A 19,970-nucleotide genomic window follows, 5' to 3' on the forward strand; every position below is an offset into this window, starting at 1 on the left:
ATTTCTCTCCTTTTGCCTTGAAACATTAAAGAGTCTGTATTTATCCCCATCTGGAAATGATCTTTAACTTCATTTCCTTTATCTCATTTTTCTACTTCCTTTTACTATTAGAATTCTTTTTTCTTTTTGATACTTTTGTATTTTTTCAATTACAGGTGACATACAATATTATATTAGTTTCAGGTGTACAACACAGTGACTTAGACATTTATATAACTTACGAGGTAATCACCCTGATAAATCTAATACCCATCTGACACTATACACAGTTATTACAATATTATTGACTATATTCCTTATGCTGTACTTTCCATCTCCCTGTTTTTTAACTATTAATTTGTGCTTCTTAATTCCTTACCCTTTACTACCCATCCCCCCAACCTCCCTCCTATCTGGCAACCATCAAAATGTTCTCTGTATCTTGAGTTTCTTTCTGTTTTGTTTTCAATAGACATACAAGCTCAGGAAGTGCAGAGTCCCAAACAAGATGAACACAAAGAGGCCCACACCAAGACACATCATAATTAAAATGCCAAAGGTTAAAGACAGAGAATCTTAAAAGCAGCGAGAGAAAAGCAGTTAGTTACCTACAAGGGAGCTCCCATAAGACTGTCACCTGATTTCTCAACAGAAACTTTTCAGGCCAGAAGGGATTGGCAGGAAATATTCCAAGTGATGAAAAGAAAGGACCTACAACCAAGATTACTCTACCCAGAAAAACTATCATTTAGAATTGAAGGAGAAATGAAGAATTTCCCAGACAAGAAAAAGCTAAAGGAGTTCACCACCACCAAACCGGTATTAACAATAAATGTTAGAGGGATTTCTTCAAGAAGAAAAAAAGATAAAAAATATGAATAATAAAATGACAATACCTACATATCTATCAACAATTACTTTAAATGTAGTGGGTTAAATGTTCCAATGAAAAGACATAAAGGAGCTGAATGGATAAGAAAACAAGACCCTTACATATGCTGCCTACAGAGACTCACTTCAGATTGAAAGATACACACAGACTGAAAGGAATGGAAAAGATATTTCATGCAAATAAAAGCTGGAGTAGCAGTACTTATACCAGACACAACAGACTTTAAAACAAAGGCCATAACAAGAGACAAAGAAGGACCCAGTAATCCCACTTCTGGGTATTTATCGTTAGAAACTCAAAATGCTATTTCAGAGGGACATGTGCATCCCTATGTTCATTGCAGCGCTGTTTACAATGGCCAAGATGTGGGGGCACCCTGGGTGTCCATCAATGAATAAACAGATAAAAAGGAGGCGGTACATATATGCAATGGAATACTACTCAGCCACCAAAAAGAATGAAATCTGGCCATCTGCAACAACATGGATGGACCTAGAGGGTACTGTGCTGAGTGAAATAAGTCAGACAGAAAGACAAATGCCATATGATTTCACTTATATGTGGACTCTAAAGAACAAAACAAACAAAGAAACAAATCAATTCATAAGGAATCTATATTTATAGCTTCTTCAGCCTGTCTTTGTCCCCAGACTGCCTTCTTCTACTCTTTGTATTACACTTTCTGGCGGCTGGTGAAGCTGTTAGCCACTCACTTTTTTCTTGAAAATCCCTTTACCAGAGTCTGCTCACTGGGGAGGCTCCCTTGCTCTCTAATGGGTGACATTTCACAGGCTGCTTCCTTGGCATTTCCCCTTTTTTTCCATTTTTTCTTGCAGAGAACAGATGAACTCTCTAAGCTTAACTATGTAATTAAGTAAAAGGCTCTTACATCTGTTTTATAAGCCTAAACCTCTCATTAAGTTCCACTTTCTTGTCAAAAACTGGATCCTAAACATGGCCAGATATACCCCAGCATCACCTTAAACTGTTACATTTGATCTTAAAGTACTCCACAGTTGGACATCAGACCTGATTATATCCTTCCTCCTACAGGCTGACAACACCAAAGAGCCGTTCGCTTTCTCCTTCTCCTGTTTTATCCACTTACTCAGAGAGCACCGTCAGCTGCCTGTTCAGAATTCTCCCGTGTTTTTTCCCTCCCCACAACACTGGCCAGGTACTCACTATGTCACAGGTCAAATGAATTTAACATTTCATGAACCGATCTTTGCCTCCATTCTAGTCTTCCTCAAAACCTCCTCATTTTACTTCTCTGCTCAGAATTCTCCAGTGATTCCCAAGTATAAATGGAGTTTAAACCTCTCAGACACAATCAGAACCCCTCTAGAACCTCTTTAACCTCATCTGTCAATTCTTCCTCATAAGAAGAAAGAGGAAAGCCATGGGTGACCAAGAACCTACAGGAAACAAACAGATTCTCAGCTGGATGCTTCATATACAATACGCAATCTTCACAACAATTTTGTGAAATGGAAATCATTATCCCATATGCCAACAACTAAAATACAAATGGAATCTAGAAAGAACTAAGAGAAAAAAATTACAAGATTTACACCAACTTCTTAATAGCTTTTCTTTTATTTAAATGACAACAATGGCATTTAAAAATAGCATTTTTTTACTGCTTATATTACTTTACTAATGGCAATAACACATTTTGTAAACAGTAAAATCATCATTATTGACCATCAATATCTGGGGCCAAAAAAAAAATATATTTCAACACCATCAATGGTTCAGCTGTTGTATTTAGTGTGACTTATTATTCATATGCCAAATGTATTTGTTAGGACTAAAGAATGTCATTTTTAATTGCCAGCTCCAAATGAAATGGAATGAGAAGTGGCACTACAGTTTTCTAAGTCTCAATACCCTTCACCGTAAAATGGGGTATTAATGGCGCTTCCCAATCAGGCCTGCACCAGGGTCAATGCACGTGAAACAGCGAAGTCTGGCACGTGGCAGAGGCTCCATGAATTACACCAGTATTTGTTTTCAAATTAAAACTCAAGGTTTTCATAATTGGCAGAGTCTGAATTTCTCAATTTTTGTAAAAAGCAAATATTATAGTAATTCTGGTTGTATATTTAATATTATAAGCTACACAGAGCTGATACATGCTTGCAGTTTATCTTCTAACAACATAGTTCTTCATGTGAATAGTGCAATTTTTAATTTCCCTTCACCTGAAATTTATAAATATTGCAAAATGGCTTGACAAATCCTTCACAACTACATTTCCAGTAAATACTATTCAGTAACAAGAGTATATTGTTGCAATGTATCTTTCAGTATATTGAAAAATAAGAGTGTGAATGAAACCAGTGAAGAACAATACCTGGAAAAGTTGTATTCTGGTCACTGGAAAGGCTGACAGCTGAATCGGCAGAAGGAAACACACAGGTTTTCTGACTAGGATGAGTTTCTGTTCCGAAAAATTCAGCTTCTAAAGTTTGTTCGTTGTCACTTGGATCTTCCTGATTCATATGAGTCAGGAAGTGCACTAATCCAGAGTCTATATTACAATTAAAAGAAAATAATAGAGAAAAAAAATCACATAGCAAAGATATAACACTTACGGTAACTAAACACTTCCACGTGGCAACAGATATATTAGAAGTTTGCACCATATTATTCTGATAGCTTTCTACTGAATAATGAAACAATTTATGATATTTAAAATTCACACTCTCCCACCATAAATAACTATTAAATTATCAACTTCAGAAAACATGGCAGATGGAGCTAAAGTGGACAGGCTCCTGCCCTGTTATAAAAACACAGAAGACACGCTAAATTTAAAACAAATTGATTAATACACAACAAAGCCCTATAAATAAAGAAATCCTCTGGTGCTAGAAAAGAAACAGAAATTCAAAGCTAGACAATACTGCTGGGATAGTCCACAGAGGAAGAGAAGGTTTCTGCAGACTGCAGTGGGGGCTGAGCTACCTTTATATGGCCCAGAGCACTGAAGGACAGCTCTGGCTTTAAAGGGGATAAGAAAAACCCTGCCCTGGAGAAGCAGCAAAGACATTTTATATCTGCCTGGGTAGTGGATGGAAGAAAAATTTTAAAAAGCCAGCTCTGTGAAATCCAAATCCCTGTCTTGCCACAAGCAGGTGTGGGATCTGAATTTACACTATCAATGGAGCACAGCAACTCCAAGTCAAGGAATGTATACAAAACTTGTCCTAAAATTTTTTTCTACTTCAGCGACAGCAAGAGGCAAATACAAAACCACTTCAAAGACAAACATAACTCAGCAGATCCCCCCTAAAGATGATTTTACAAATTACAAGTCAGCCCATTCTAGAGGAAGAAGGGATAAAAATTCCAAGTCCTGGCCAGTCAGTGCCTTTTGAGCCTTGCCTCTGCTCGGGGCCCACGCCAAACTCTTTGGTGTGTACTTTCTCTCCTAATAATGACTCCCTGGCCCTGGTGCTGGCCAGTGGGCCCCCTTGGGCCTTTTGAGCTTCCTTAGCTCGGCCTTCTTTAAACTCTTTGGAGTGTACTTTCTTTTCTAATAAAGGCCCTTGAGTCATTCTCTACTTTTTCTCCTACTTAGGCTTTTTTGAAATGTACTTTTTTCTCTTAATAAACTCCTTTTCTGCAACTTTAAAAAACAAAAAATAAATAAAAATTACAAGTCAAACAAAGACACCACCATGAAAGAGAGACAGTATGCTGGTTCGACAATTAAGAATATGCACACATGAAATAAAACAATCAGAAAGGGCATAAAATATTACTAAAGTCATTAAATAGATAAAAGAAGGCATACAAACCACAATAAAAGAACATAGTACTATTCCCAAACAACAGGTAGCTTTGAAAAAGAAACAGGACATCTAGACATAAATAATGTAGTCACCAAAATTAAAATCTGACACAAAGATGACATGGCAGAAAAGAGAATTAGACTAAAAAACAGACCTGAAGACACCGAGTACATCACTGAGAGATAAAAATTAAGAAGTGTTTAAGAGACGGAATAGAATCCAAAGGTCCGACATACCTCCATAGGTGTTTTAAAACACAGAGGAGGAAGCAATACTCCAAAAGAAAATAGATGAAAAATTCCCAATGTTAATCCTGTAAATTAAAGAATCATTCCTACTCCCATATATAATAAATAATAAGGAATATACACTAGAAACACTATCAAAAATACAAAATAAGCCAAAACTAAAGAGAAAACTTTAAAAGCAATAAGAGATAAAAGAAGAGCAATTAGACAGCACATACGTAGTATAAACTCAGAATTAGAAATGCCAGTAGATACTGGAATAATATCTTTGAAATGCTGAGGGAAAATAAGCATCCACCTAGAATTGTGTACCCTGCTATAAGCCATCACTATAAGCTATTTTCAAAGACTGGGAGAATTCACCACTCACAGACTCTAAATTATTAAAGAACTAGAAAGAAGAAGGCAACAAACCTCAAAGAAATGGATGCAAGAGGCAAATGTGGGCAATAATAGCAGAGACAGAAAATGCCAACAAGGGTATTACTCATGAAACTGTTTTGGTTTTATATACCTATGGTTTACATATTTACGTTATTTAAATTACAGATTTTTTTTAAAAAGCAATTGAGGGCAAAGAAAATGGCAAACATGCTGATAAATTCAAATAAATATTGACTTAAAAAAGACAAGGGAGAATAAATGGGAGGTTTAAAAACAAGACAGAACTGGGGCCAGCTGAGCTGCTCAGTTGGTTAAGAGCTTGCCCTAGAGCACGAACTCTGAGCAACAGGGTTGCCTGTTCGATTCCCACATGGGCCAGTGATGCTGCGCCTGAGCTGAGCTGCCCTGAGCTGTCAACAGATGGCAGGATGGCTCAGCTGGTGAGAGCACGTGCTCCTAACAACAAGGTTGCCTGTTCAACCCCAACATGGGATGGTGACTACACCCGCCCTCAACTAAAGACTGAATTTGGCACCTTGACCTGAGCTGCTGCCTGGGTGGCTCAATGGACAGAGAGTGCGCTCTTAACAACGAGGCTTGGGCCGGCCGAGTGGCTCAGTTGGTTAAGAGCTTGCTCAAGAGTGCGAGCTCTGAGAACAGCAGTTCAAGTCCTGGCCCGAGCTGAGCTGCCGCTGAGCTGCCAACAGGTGGCAGGATGGCTCAGCCAAAACAAAAAAAAAACCAACAACGAGGCTGCTGTTTCGACTCCCCAATGGGATGGTGGTTACACCCACCTGCAACTAATTGAACACAGCACCTTGAGCTGAGCAGCGAGACTGGACTTGGAGCTGAGCTAGCTGCGCCCTCCCAACTAAGATTGAAGGACAACAACTTGGCTGTTCCCCTCCCCCAATTCCCCAATAAAAACCTTAAAAAAAAAAGAAAAGAATTCTAAAAAAAACAAGGCTGAACTAAAATATTAGAAAACAACATCAGAGAAGATGAGGCAGCAGATTAGTGTTAAAAACGCTAAAGCCCTTAGATTGTTTGTGAGGTCAATATATTCACCTTAAATTTTAACTCAAGTATGAATGTTGAAAATTCAAGAATAATCACTAAGAGATTAAAAATAGAATGTGTATTTCTGAGCCAATAGAAGGGGAGAGAGAAAAGTCAATCCAATAGAAGAGACAAAAAGTAAAGAAAAAAATACATAGTAAATAGGAAGCACAAAATAAGATTATAGAAATAAGCATAAATAGATCAGAGATCACAATAAATGGAAACTGATTATACTTGATCAAAACTCAAATTGTCTAATTATTAAAAAAAATAAAATCTAGTTATATGCTGTACACAATTACAACATAATCACTCAGCTTGAAAGTTAAGAAGTGTCTTATTTATAGGAAATACAGGGGACAGAGGAAAATGTTAAATAACATGACAGAGACTCAACTAGCAAAATCCAGACTCCGAATAACACTTCAGGACAAACATCCATGTTTCTTTGACAAATAAATTGCAAGCGGGGAAAAGAGAAATAGAGGAGGAACCCAAAAGTTAAAGGAGGCGTCTAAGCCATCAACCAATTTCCATGAAAAGGCCTTACTTGGATTCCAGCTAGAATGAATAAAGTATTTTTTTAAATGGTGACAACTGGAAACATTTGAACACTGATGAGATAGAACAATATTAAGATTTTTAAATAAGGACTGACAATATTATACCTATATGTTTAAAAGCAACGCTTTATTTTTCACATTACATATAAAATATGTATGAATAAAATAATGTATTATCTGGGATTTGCTTCAAAATAATCCAGGGAAGGTGGGAAGAACGGGTGGGTATATACATAAAACAGGATTGGCCATGAGTTATAATTGTTAAAGTTGGTTGTTGGGTACATGAGATTAATTATACTATTCTGTCTTCTACTGAAATGTTTGACATTTTCTATAGTAAGTTTTTTAAAAAATAAAAAGTATCAAAAAAAGATATACCGGGCAAAAGAAAGCAGAAATGTAAATATTAATGTTAGAGAAAATTGACTTTGAGTCTAAAAGCATTATTGGAGATTAAGAGTCATTATTTAATACTAACAGGAACAAAATTCAACAAAAAAATATAATGGTTATGAACTATATTCATTTTATGACATAGCGTCAACTATATAAAACAATATTTAACAGAATTACAAGCAGAAATAAAGAATTCCACAATCATTGTGGTTAATTTTTTTTTTTTTTAGCTGAGCCATCCTGCCACCTGTTGGCAGCTCAGCAGCAGCTCAGCTCAGGCCGGACTCGAACCGCTGTTGCTCAGAGCTCAAACCTTTGAGCGAGCTCTTTGTGGTTAATTTTTTATGCAGCCTAGCCTACTGAGAAGTTAAGCAGACTAAAACCAATCTGAAATATAGAAAATCTCAATAAGTTATAAGTTTGTGCACATTGTGTGTGTGTGTGTGTGTGTGTGTACACACACAGTTGACCCTTGAAAAATGAAGGGGTTTGGTGTGCTGAACCCCACGCAGTAAAAATCCACATATAACTTCTGACTCCCTCAAAACTTAGTTGTCCCTCAACTATCTGTGGAGGTTTGGTTTCAGAACCCCTCGCATACCAAAAGCCCCAGATGCTCAAGCTCCCCTGTATAACATGACACAGATCAATGCATACAGTAGCCCTTCCACATCTGTGAACTCGCAACTGTGGATTGAAAACACTACAGGTATTTATTGAAAAAAGTCCACATATAAGTGGACCTGCACAGTTCAAACCTGTGTTGTTCAAGGGTCAACTGTATGTATATCTGTATCTATACATATATATCCTACATAAACCAATAGAAAATGCTTCTTCTTTTCTAATAAACATAGAACATTTACAAAAACTGACTATATACACTAGATCACAAAGGAAATTTTAACAAATATCTAAGAGTTGATATTATCATATACTTATCTAATCACAATACAATGAAAAATGGAAATAAACTACAAAACTACAGCCCAAATCCTATAATATTTGGAAGCCAAAAAACTCTGAACTAAAGAAGAACTCAATACAAATAACAAATTATTAGAACTGAATACCCAAAGATGGTATATATCAACACTCTTGTCTGGGTCCTTACAGGAATATGTTCAGCCTCAAATGCATATATTAGGAAAAAGAAAGAATGAAGTTAGGAGAAAAAAAACCACAAGTCCCCAAAAACAATAAATAATAAAGCTAAGAATAGAAATTTATGAAAAACAAAATTATGAAACAATAATAATATCAACAAACCAAAGACTGGTTTTTTTGAACACATTAAATTGTTGACAAGACTGAATGAGAGAGAATGTAGATATAAATAACTATAGATGCTGTAGAAATTTTTTAAAATAACTATCCTAATGTCATCCTTTCAATAAGAAATGCAAAAATGTAAGACTTCACCATTCCAGGCCATTTAATAAGAATCTCAAATCCCAGCTCAGCAGATGACCACAGACAAACAACCACCTCAGCACGAAGCTCTGTGTGTTCCTCAGCAGTGTGTGGCCGGTGAGGTGGAGTCACAGAAGCTAAGACGCAGCCCACAGTGCTCCACTCTGCTATAAAAGCAGGAAGAGGTGATAGAAGGAAAAGATGGCTTCTCAGAAAAAAAACGGCCCGAGGTAGGAGCCAATCACATTATCAGACAAAATATCCTAATCTAAAAATTGGAGGGCTGATGGCTTCAGCTCAATATGAAAGCTATTTGTATTTCTGTTATGCCCAAAAGGCAATGCTTCTTTCAAAGCAAGGCTTCAGACCCACCCCACAATTCCTCACAAACCTTTTTCAGAAATACTAATGGTTCTTGAAGCCGTTGTTTTTTCAGTTTCAGGGCCAGAGGACAATTCAATGTGACCCAAAGGTCCAACCTGTAGAAAAACACACACAACAAAATAACTGTTACAAATTTCAAAATATTATCAACAACTTTATGTAGGTTTTAAACATTTTTATTAATGCAACAAATGAAAGAAATTGGATTAAATCCAATATGAGCTAAATGGTGTAAATCAATGAAAAGGAAGAAATTTTTACTTATTTGTAGCTTAACTGATTTAACCTTTTAAGAGACTCAGGAAAATAGCATCAAATAATTTTAGAATGGGGTTAACTACCATCTAGAGAAAACCTTTCATTTCAAAGATGAGAGAACAGGCCCAGAGAAATTCAGTGACTTTCTTAGTGGCAGAACATGATTTGAACCCAGGTCTTCCAGGCGTCTACTCAGTGCTTGTCCATAGCATCCCTCTGCCTCCTGCAGGCCTACAAGCTGTTTTCTTAACTAAAAGGGGCAAGTAAAAATCTTTGTACTTATGTGTGCATAATAATAGGAGAACATCTTAAACCAATATGCCAAATCCTTCATTTAAATTAGTGCTACTTTCTTCAAAGTAGTCACCTTGGAAGACTAAATACTTAGTATCATTACTTAATAATAGTTCCTATCACATATTTTTTCACATTTAATCTTAATTTTTTAATATGTGTTAATGTTTGGATTAAAGAAATACTATAAATCTAATAAATACATCTTTAAAATGTCATCATGCTAGCAACCTGGAATATTTGTTAGGTTAAGTCAACGATGGAATTTGTATCCTTCAGATCAATTTGCATTTCCCAATATAACGCTTTAACACATTCAAAATATTTTACTGTTTTTTTCTTTAATCTTTATTTATATAAACTTCACTTCCTAAAAAACAGACAGGATATTTGTGCAGAATAATTAATGTTTGAGACTTCTATTTGTCTAAATACCATGATATACTAAATACATAAACATTAATCTTCTTATTATGAATACTTTTAAAGATACAGAAAACTTCTAAGGATTACTAATCCACTGCATAAAATATTTAACAGAAATTGAGAATTCCAAATATAAGGACAACAATATTTGTAAAGTTATAAAAACCATGCTTAAAAAAATAATTCTCAGTTGGGAGGATTTGTTTAAATCCACATTCTCGTTTTGTAGTTCATATATTTTTTTTTCTGGTAGGGAGCATGGGTTCACTTCTTAAAAGTTTAAAGCAGTGCTTCTCAACTCGGGGCAATTTTGCCCCTCAGGGGACATTAGACAATGTTTGGAGACATTTTTTATTATTATAGCTAGGGGGAATGCTACTGACAGCTCGTGGGTACAGACCAGGGAACAGGGCCACTGGGAGAGGCAGGGAGGAAAGGAAGGGAAGGGGAGACACAGGAAAAGAGGAGCTGACATCATTCTTAAGAAAAGGTGCAGGGCCGGCCGTGTGGCGCATTGGTTAAGACAGCAACTTGTCTGTTCCCCTTCCCTGATTCCCCAACGCTGTTCCCCTCCCCCAATTCCCCAATAAAATTTCTAAAAAAATAAAAATTAAAAATAAAGAAAAGGTGCTGCTATAGCTAATTGTAATGGATTATAATGCTATCAGCATTGCAGGCAGGGAAAAATCTCTACCCCGTGTCGCCAAGACAGTTCCGACAAGGGCCAAGTAAGGCCCAGGGGACCCCACTTCCCTATGGGAAGGAGCGGTCAGCAAGGACCCGCCTGGGAACGCTATAATGCCAGCCCTAAATCTTGAGTATTTCCTTCCCTCATTCAAATATAATCCTAAGCTTCGTTCCTCGGGGCAATCGCTCTCCTCCGGGCCTGCCCTCTCTCACACTATCTCGAGAGTGTACTTTCCCCTTTTCAATAAACCCACTGCTTGCTTGGCTTATTCGGAGTGTCCTTGAATTCCTTCCTGCAGCAAACCACTCTGCGGGAGCACAGAGAGGCTACCAACACTTTACAAATCACAGAACAGCAGCCCGCAACAACGAATTATCAGGCCCAATGTCAATAGAGCTGAGAGGTTGAGAAACCCTGGCTTATGGAAACCAAATTTCCCATTATTTTGAAAAATCAAGTGTCTAAAATTATATCACACTATAAATCTAATAACGTGGTAAGAAACAAAAAACTAAAATAGAGACAGTCTACCTTATCACCATGTGGGTCTAGCAGTCCGTGTCTGGGGAAATCCTGCTCTATGTTCTCAGCTATGGTCTGTATTGCGAGCAGCTGCTCATCAATTCTGTGAAGCTCAGAGCTGAGATGCTTTAGTCGGCAGGCTGCAGAGCGGGGCGCAGGACGAGTGGGGGAGACATCCTGCTGCAGTGCCTGCAGTAGGTGGTCCTGCAGCCGATAGTCTTCTGTAGCATCTGACTGTGAGCTCTGGTCTTTGAATCGAAAATTTGGTTTCGGCACATCTAAATATTAATAAGGGAAATATCAGAATTGATTATAATTAAAGGAGAGGCAGATGCTTATGATCTAATGTTTCTGAAGATTTCATTTTAAATCAACACAACATTCCCTTCCAAATCAGTTTTAATTTAATATACTTAGCAATACCATTTCAGCTTCTTGCCTTCTGAGGTTTGTCTTTGTTGGGATAAGAATACATAACAGAAAAAAAAATAATACATAACAGTGTTACTATGACCACAACCTCCATATACAAGGCAGTTTAAATGTTACTTTTAGCCTCTGCTACAAAAAATATACTTCATCAAAAAGCTACTTTCAATCTTTCTGGCTTTTTAAAACTCTATTTGAAAACCAACAATGTCATACAGTAAAAGCTAGACCCAATGTTGGCCACTACTGATTCCGAGGGGATCTCAGGCAAATGTTAAACATCCCAAGACCAGTATCAAAGCCAATGACTCTCCCTACTCTTAAACTCAATTGATTCTTGTTCCAAATTTGAAATGCTTCTTCCTTAAATGTGTTCTCTTCTGGCTTCTGTCTCCTCCCCATATTGCCCTTCCTTCTTAGTCATCTCTGGGTCTTCTCTTCTGCCACCCACTCCTTTTCCCCATCAGTATTTCCTGGGGTGCCAGTCTCAGCTCACTTCTCTCTGAGTGGTGTCACTGACGCACAGGTAACCCTCAAATTCATATGGCACTCTTTCTGAGCTCCAGCCCAGAAGTCCATCTGTGTCCTAGATAGCTCGTGCAGGTTATCCCAAAAGCGTGCTAAACCAAACTCATTGCTTCTGCCCCTCCAATTGCTCCCTCTTCCTTATTCCCAGCTCAGTGAAGAGCACTTTCATTCCCCCAGTTTCCCAAGACAGAGGCCTGTGAGTCTTCAAGGTTCTTCTCTTTCCTTCAGATCCAGAGAGACGGCAAATAGCGAAGATCAACCTACCAAATATCTCCTCCATTCCTACTAGCACTGCTGCTAAAGTTTCACAACAGATAGACCCAAATGGCATCCCTGTCACTAACTTATTTCACTCCCATTAGTCCATCTTCCACACATACCCTAGAGAGATCTTTTAAAACACAAATCTGACATTATTCCTTTTCTACTTGAAATCCTTCAGTGTTTCTCTAATGCCTTCGCCTTAAAAGTCCAAATGCCTCAGTATGAGAGAAAATGGTATTCAGTCTTTCCTCTGCCTACCTCTCCACTCTCCAGCTCATCTCTTGCTATTTCTTAAAAAAACAAACAACAACAAAAAAAACCCATTAACTCCAAGCACACTGAACTTTAATTTTCTCAAACTCAGCAAGCTCCATCAAACCTGAGTCACTGCACTGAGAGAATCTATTCTCTCAATCTGTGCGCCCCTTCTCTCACAAAATCCTACTTTCCTTTAAGATTCCATTTAGATGTCTCTCCCCTAAATAGCCCTAATCCTCCCAGAGATGGATTGGGTGCTTTATTTCCCAAGAATCTCATCCATACCCTGCTGACAGCACCTACCATGCTGTATTAGAATCACCTCTATTTCTCTGTCTTCCTTTCCCCATAGGTGAGCAAGCTCACAGGCAGAGACCCTGGGATTACACTCTTCCTCAGCTCCGATATCTAGTGCCCAACTTAGGGTTTACTGAATGAAGACTCAGTCAAATGAAGATCATGATGCCTGTCCTACCTAACTCAGAGGTTTTGTAAAGATCAAAATATGGGACAAAATAATCTCAAAATTGTAAACTGCTAAACAAACGTAGGTATGCATGTTATATTTCAGTTCCACCTGCCCTTCCTGTTTTTCAGCAGCCTAAAGTGTCTCCCTTAATCACTCTCAGGAAATAATTTGGTGTATAAACTTCAAATAGAAAACAGCAGAAAGATGGACATGCTTAAAATCCAAAATGGCCTACGTCCATAATGACTGAGCACCCCTTTCTCTGGAGAGCCTGCTCCGCTCCCGATGGGTAGGAGAAGCACCACCTAGGAGGGCGAAACGCTGAGTTCCAGTAACCCTGCAATGCTCTCCCCTGCCCAGCAAAGCGCTGCTTGTTATTACTAACAGTATTCCTATCAGAGATGGTTTCTAAAATAGGAAGCTACTGTCATTCAAAACAGAGAGCAAGTCTCTACTAAAACAGGGATTTATTGTTTGGTTTGTTTTTGTTTTTCATTTCTAGGGACCCTGACCCTCCCCCCTTCTCCCAACCTTTGCCTATAACGCAAATCCCACTCAACTCTACTGTGTGACTACATCTGAGTTTTTAAAGTATATTATGTAAAAACCATGATGGAATTTAATTTTAAAATATAAAACTTCCTTTTAAATTGGGATTTTTTAGTTCTTCTCTTTAATAAGTGCAGAAGGGTCTGCTGACATATTTTCATCACCAGGCAGTCTCCCCAGCAAAGGATTCTCCAAAAGGTTGATTATGGACTTGATCTCACTGATGGAGGCTATTAACCTGCTGGTTATTGTCATTCTGAAATGCTGGCCTAAGATATTCAGGGGTCACAGGGAGATGGTCTAGTTCCAGGTGAAAACACAATTTCAAAATTCAATTGGTGTGAAAACGAAGAGAAACTAACAGGGTGCCTAAGTAGCCACTGGCGTTTGGTTGGATGTAACCCTCCTGACACCCCATGAGGATGTATCCCACAGCGATACAAGTGAGGATCCGATAATGCTAATTTTCTCACAAAACATCTCCAAAGGTATTAAGTGACAGAGCTGGGATTAAACCCAGGTCTGTTCTGTTTGAATCTCAACTCCATGCTCTTTTCACACAGCCTGAAAGCTAGATGTATGCTAGCTTCACACATCCTCCTCTGCTACCCATGCGCAGCCCTGTGTCAGGAGAGAGATAAAAAGAGGGCGAAGGCTTCAAAATCTGAAATGCTGGCACTTACCCATCTATGCAGCCAGAACATATACGCCCCGCCGCCCATTCCTTCCCTGCCCCTCTTTTCTCCTGAGTGTCCACTGTTGATACACAACCAACAGGCAGTGGGCTCTGCACCCAAGCACCTGACAACCACAAAGCTGGGTCTACGCCTCCTAAACAGCTGTGGAACCAGGGAAGAGATTGGGTCGCTGTTGCAGGAAGCGCAACTGCATATTAATCTAAACATTCACAGGATGCAATCACTAGGTTTTGAAGAAGTATTCTTCTAAATCTTGCAACTATTTAACAATAATAAAACCTGATTTATAACCAAAAATGGAATATTTTACTAATAATGTACTATTGGCAACCATGCCTGTGTATTTTCTATGTGCTATTCTAGAAGTCCCACCTTTTTAAATATGAGAATTCCTCTTTAACACCAAAACACTCATGAAATCCAACAGGGCATTTATTTTTAGTCTCGTTAATTGAGAGAAGACCTATGCACAAATAGATCTGTATTCTCCCCGCAAACTATCCATGGGTCCCAGCTTTGGAACTCTATCTCATTTACTTATCTGCCCCCACTCTCCACAGCAGGAAAAAGCTCTTTTCTTCTTTCTTTGCCATTACCAAGTTCTAGTGCTTATTTCTAATAGAGCAGGGACTCAGGGGAAGGGCAGAGTCAGGCACACATCTAGGGCGTTCACCTTTGTCCTGCTCCACGTCTGATGACGTAGGTGAGGTGATTCCAGGCTCCTTCACTTCTGTAATGCCTGCTCCCCAGCTCCTTCCATCCAGACAAGATGGAGACACTTTTGCAGGTTTAAAAAATAAATCCGCAGCGGAATTGGCAGATTCTGTCAAGAATATGAAAGGCACATAAAGACTGATTCTAAAGTTCTAAACAAGGTATTTACAAGATGAATAAAATATTTCTAAGTGTGATCTAAACACTCAAAAGTACAGTGGGTGTGCAGGAGAGCTAAGAGATTAAGCAGGTTAACAATGCTGTATTAAAGAACTTTTCAAAATGTTTTTTATTCAAAAAGTAGGAAAAACTAATACCTTGACTCTTAAAGTTGCGTGGGGGAACAGCATTAGTAACGGAAGCTGCCATGTAATGTAACTCTGCAGAGGATGGGACTTCTAGGTGCTGTTTGATAACATCATCCTCTGGAGGCTCTTCTCTGTCAGGTACTTCCTCTAGCTCATCAGCTTCAATGTCAATCACATTTATGTAAGTGTGTTCCACCTGAGCCCAAACACACACAGTCAAAGAGGGTTACATTTTTTTACTCTATATGGTCACTTTGCCCACCACCCACCACCCATAAAAAGGTTTAATTCTGAAGAGAAACAGAGTTCATATGAGCCCAACTTAAGGAAAGCTGCAGGAAGTGTGTTTTATGGTCTTAGTTTACAATATTTTGGTACATAATATTTAAATCTTAATTTTTACCTTTCCAACAAAGCTACATAGGTGAGATTTTTAGCCTCATTTCATACAATTGAATGATGACCATAATACATTTTAGCATAAAGGTATTATTAAAATTTGTTCACAAAACACAAACCAAATTTAGTACCTGATCAGATGCTGAAAGTGACAAAGGTTTCTCTGATATTTCAGTGGAAAGTTTGAGATTCAGACATACATCTGAAGCCAACAGCTGAGGAACATTCAACGGTTCACATTCTGAAAATGAAGAAAAATCAGGAATATAAAAAAATATGTAAATAGCTCTTAGTCATTAATTTTGTAAGAACAAGTTAGCAACAAACAACATACAATGTATCCATTGAAAATCTAAGTAGAAGTTTCACAGGTATAATTAAATTAAAGCAAATTCTATTCTAAAGGCAATTTACTTTAGATTAATACTTAATTAAATGCAGATTGCCTATTGCTTTTCTCATATGAATGATTCACAGAATAATAAAGTATGTAAGTCCTGTCAAGAAAATGTTATATTTCCTATTTCCATTTCAGATATATGAAGTCATGTTTGTGTAGTTACGAGAATTTCAATCAAACTAGATTTTAGGAAATTAACCCGTAACTGATTTCTTTTTTACTTTCAACACTGTTGACCTATTTTTTTAATAGCTTTATTGAGGTATAATTCACACCCTTTAAAAGGTTTTTAGTAAATTCAGAGCCCATAGCTAAATTTAACCACTTAAAATGTTTACCATCTAAATATTATAAAACTCATTAGCTTCTTATGAAAAGTAAAATGAAGAAACCTGTCACAATATATCAACATACAGTTTAACTCTGCCTTTTGTTCTCGGAGTCTAATCTTATTTTCTAGCATTTAATAGAACAATACTTTCAAATTTCATATGCAAAACATAACTCATTGTCATACTGGGTACTGGAAACTTGGTACCAAGGCTTGAATTTAAACCATACAACAACCAAAAAAACACAAAAGAGGAAAGTGAAAATATTTAAATTATCATTCTCTCTCTATTAAATAGATTTTTTGGTTAATTTTTTTTTATAGGAGGTGGTAACTCCTGTTTTGGCATCATGCAGACATAATCTTTAATTAGTCATGACTTCTTAAAAAAAAACAAAGAAATCATACCTGATGTGGAGGAAATGATTTGTTGACTTTTACGACATTCAGAAACAACTTGAGAAGCAGCTTCTTTATCTTGTAGTCAATTAGGAAATTTGAGGCAAAAAGAGAAAATAGAAAAAGAAAAGAGATTTCACAAACAGAAAGAAATTAAATATATGAATGTAGATTTTTAGATATTGGTATAAAAGTTAGTACAAAAGTAGATTGACAACTTACAATTTTAATTAAAAAATAAGATAATTTTAGATGTTATTATTGATATTCATATCCTGGGCCTGATTACCTGGATGAATAACAGACTTCTAGCTAATAGGCTGCACACTTTAGAATACTGCCCAGCAACAAAGAACTTCCAAGGGCTTTCTCAAAGATACATTTAAGAATGTCTCAAATGATTTATCTGAAGGAATCCAAAACACTAATTTGAAAAGCCATATGTACCCCTATATTCATTGTATCATTATTTACAATAGCCAAGATATGGAAGCAACGTAGGTGTCCACCAATAGATGAATGGTACATTATACAATGGAATATTACTCGGCCATAAAAGAAGAGTGAAATTCACTATTTGCGACAAAATGGATGGACCTAAATGGTATTATGCCAAGTGAAATAAGTCAGAGAAAGACAAATACCATATGATTTCACTTACATGTGGAATCTAAAGAACAAAGTGAACAAACAAAACAGAAACAGGCTCAGAGATACAGAGAACAAACTGATGGTTGCCAGATGGAAGGTGGGTTAGGGAGGCAGGTGAAAAAGGTAAAGAGATTAAGAAGTACAAATCGGTAGTTACAAAACAGCATGGGGATGTCAAGTATAGCATAGAGAATATAGTCAATAATATTGTAATAAATATATACGGTGTCAGGGGAGTACTAGATTTACCAGGAGTATCACTTCATAAATTACTTAAAAGTCTAATCACTATGCTGTACACCTGAAACTAATATAACATTGCATGTAAACTGTAATTGAAAAAATAAAATTTTAAAATATCTCAAATGCACACTTATCATCAAACAACATCATACATGCTCAACCTCATTCAGAAAGGAACAAAAATTAAAAAATAGTGAGATGCCTTTTTTTGACCTTTTGTATTGATAAAGATAAAAGAGTTAGCTAAATCATAGTGATGACAAAAAAGGCTCTTAAGCAAGTAAATAACTCACTGAAACATTATTTATAAGAGAAAAATACTGGAAAACCACTAATGCATTCAACAATAAGGAGTTAGCTAAATATTTAATGGCACATATGAAGAAGGAACATGCTTACAAAGTACTTTTTGATGATATGGAAATGTTTGGCATAAGTAGAAGTCAAAGTTAAAAACAAAGTATACAAAATACAGGTAACCCTTGTTATCCAAATCTAATCCACTCCTGCAAATGTGCTGCACAGTCATGTTTACTACATTATTTCAAAGGGAACAAAAAGGTGTCCCAGCCCATTCAATACTCCCAGATATCATTAAACAATTCTTAAATCCCTGAATAACTATCCATCAAAGATTACTAAATAATATAAAGGATTTTAAACATCACTTAACACTCATTTAATCAATTTGTGTGCAACATGTAATAATACTGAACATATCAGATACGACTTACTTTCAACACCATGGCAAACATACTATAATGTAAATTATGAAATAATATGTTAAAGGTATACTCTAACTAGAGAGTGTCCCAAGGTACCTGGGGAAAAACAAACACCAGGACCCATGAAGGTTTCAACTCTTAGGGAAGATAGCAATAATATCTGGACAATGAGAGTTCAGATAGTGAGGGAGCACTACTATACATCACATCTAACTATGCAAAATGTACAAAAGAAGAGGATAAGAAAAAATGTCAAAATGTTACATCTTAGTGGTGTGATTATAGTTCATCTTCTTCATAGCTTGCTATATTATCCAAACATTCCACAATGATCATATATTATTTTGAAACCATACCCATAAATATTATTTTATAATAATATAAAATTAGAGGTTTAAATGGAATTGTAATAGATAAGTATGATATTGGGGGTGGGAGGGCAGTGGATGGGGGAAGGGGGTTGTTACTTTGTGAGGGGTGAAAAGGATAACTATTGCATTGTTTTGCACACCTGAAACTAATAATAAAAAATAAATATTTTTAAAAAACACATTTTAACCATTTACAAGATTCCATACATAGTTAAGAGAAACTTTGCCAAACATCATACAAAAGAATTACTACAACACAAAGGGCAGAGCACTTATATTAATGAGAAAGTTTGTCAGGCAAAATTCCAAATAATAGCTTCTCTAACACTTTCCTCTATTCTTGGACACAGTTACATATACCGTTCCCCCATTAAACCCAATCTAGTCTTCTTCCTATTCAACTTTACTGGCCACAGATCCAGCCCTTTCAATCTTAAGCATGAAATTCCAGTGAAGGCAATTAATGGAACAGAGGATCCAAATTCAAAACATTATTTGTACTGATTTAAGGACGTAGTCCATGGCATTTTTTAACAAAAGCTTCTATTATAATTAAGATATCATAAATTCAATTTAAAATTTGATTTTAAGTTTAAAATATGTAAAGAATATGCCAAGGTTGGAGACAAGAACCTGGGATGAGTAACTAATATCACATAATTTAAAATTCTCTGTAGGGCCGGCCGAGTGGTGCGATGGTTAAGAACTGGCTTGGGACGCCAGAGGGCCGCAGTTCGGATCCCACATATGAGGGCCAGTGACACTGCCCTCCACAGCTAAGATGCTGAACAACAGCTCAACCTAGAGCTGGGCTGCCGTGAGTCGCCGTCGCCGTCGGAGGGTACAGCTCCTGCTGCAGTGGGTTGCCATGGGCTACCGTGTGTAGCCAGCAGCCAGCATGAGTGGCCAGCAGCCACAG

The 19,970-nt window shown here is 37.1% G+C and overlaps 1 protein-coding gene across 1 annotated transcript in view; it reads right to left on the bottom strand.

The window, feature by feature from the left end:
• The window catches only part of CPLANE1 (ciliogenesis and planar polarity effector complex subunit 1), a 118,397-nt gene that overhangs the window by 16,567 nt on the left and 81,860 nt on the right, over positions 1-19,970 (bottom strand). The window contains exons 30-36 of the mRNA XM_019650733.1: positions 17,071-17,139; positions 16,063-16,172; positions 15,542-15,728; positions 15,184-15,333; positions 11,325-11,593; positions 9,135-9,222; positions 3,231-3,407 (exon numbers count right to left, since the gene is read on the bottom strand). Coding sequence (XP_019506278.1) covers positions 3,231-3,407; positions 9,135-9,222; positions 11,325-11,593; positions 15,184-15,333; positions 15,542-15,728; positions 16,063-16,172; positions 17,071-17,139 — 1,050 coding nt within the window. The remainder of the gene's footprint in view (positions 1-3,230; positions 3,408-9,134; positions 9,223-11,324; positions 11,594-15,183; positions 15,334-15,541; positions 15,729-16,062; positions 16,173-17,070; positions 17,140-19,970) is intronic.

Source organism: Hipposideros armiger, unplaced genomic scaffold, assembly GCF_001890085.2.
Source record: "Hipposideros armiger isolate ML-2016 unplaced genomic scaffold, ASM189008v1 scaffold_146, whole genome shotgun sequence".
Lineage (NCBI taxonomy): Eukaryota > Metazoa > Chordata > Mammalia > Chiroptera > Hipposideridae > Hipposideros > Hipposideros armiger.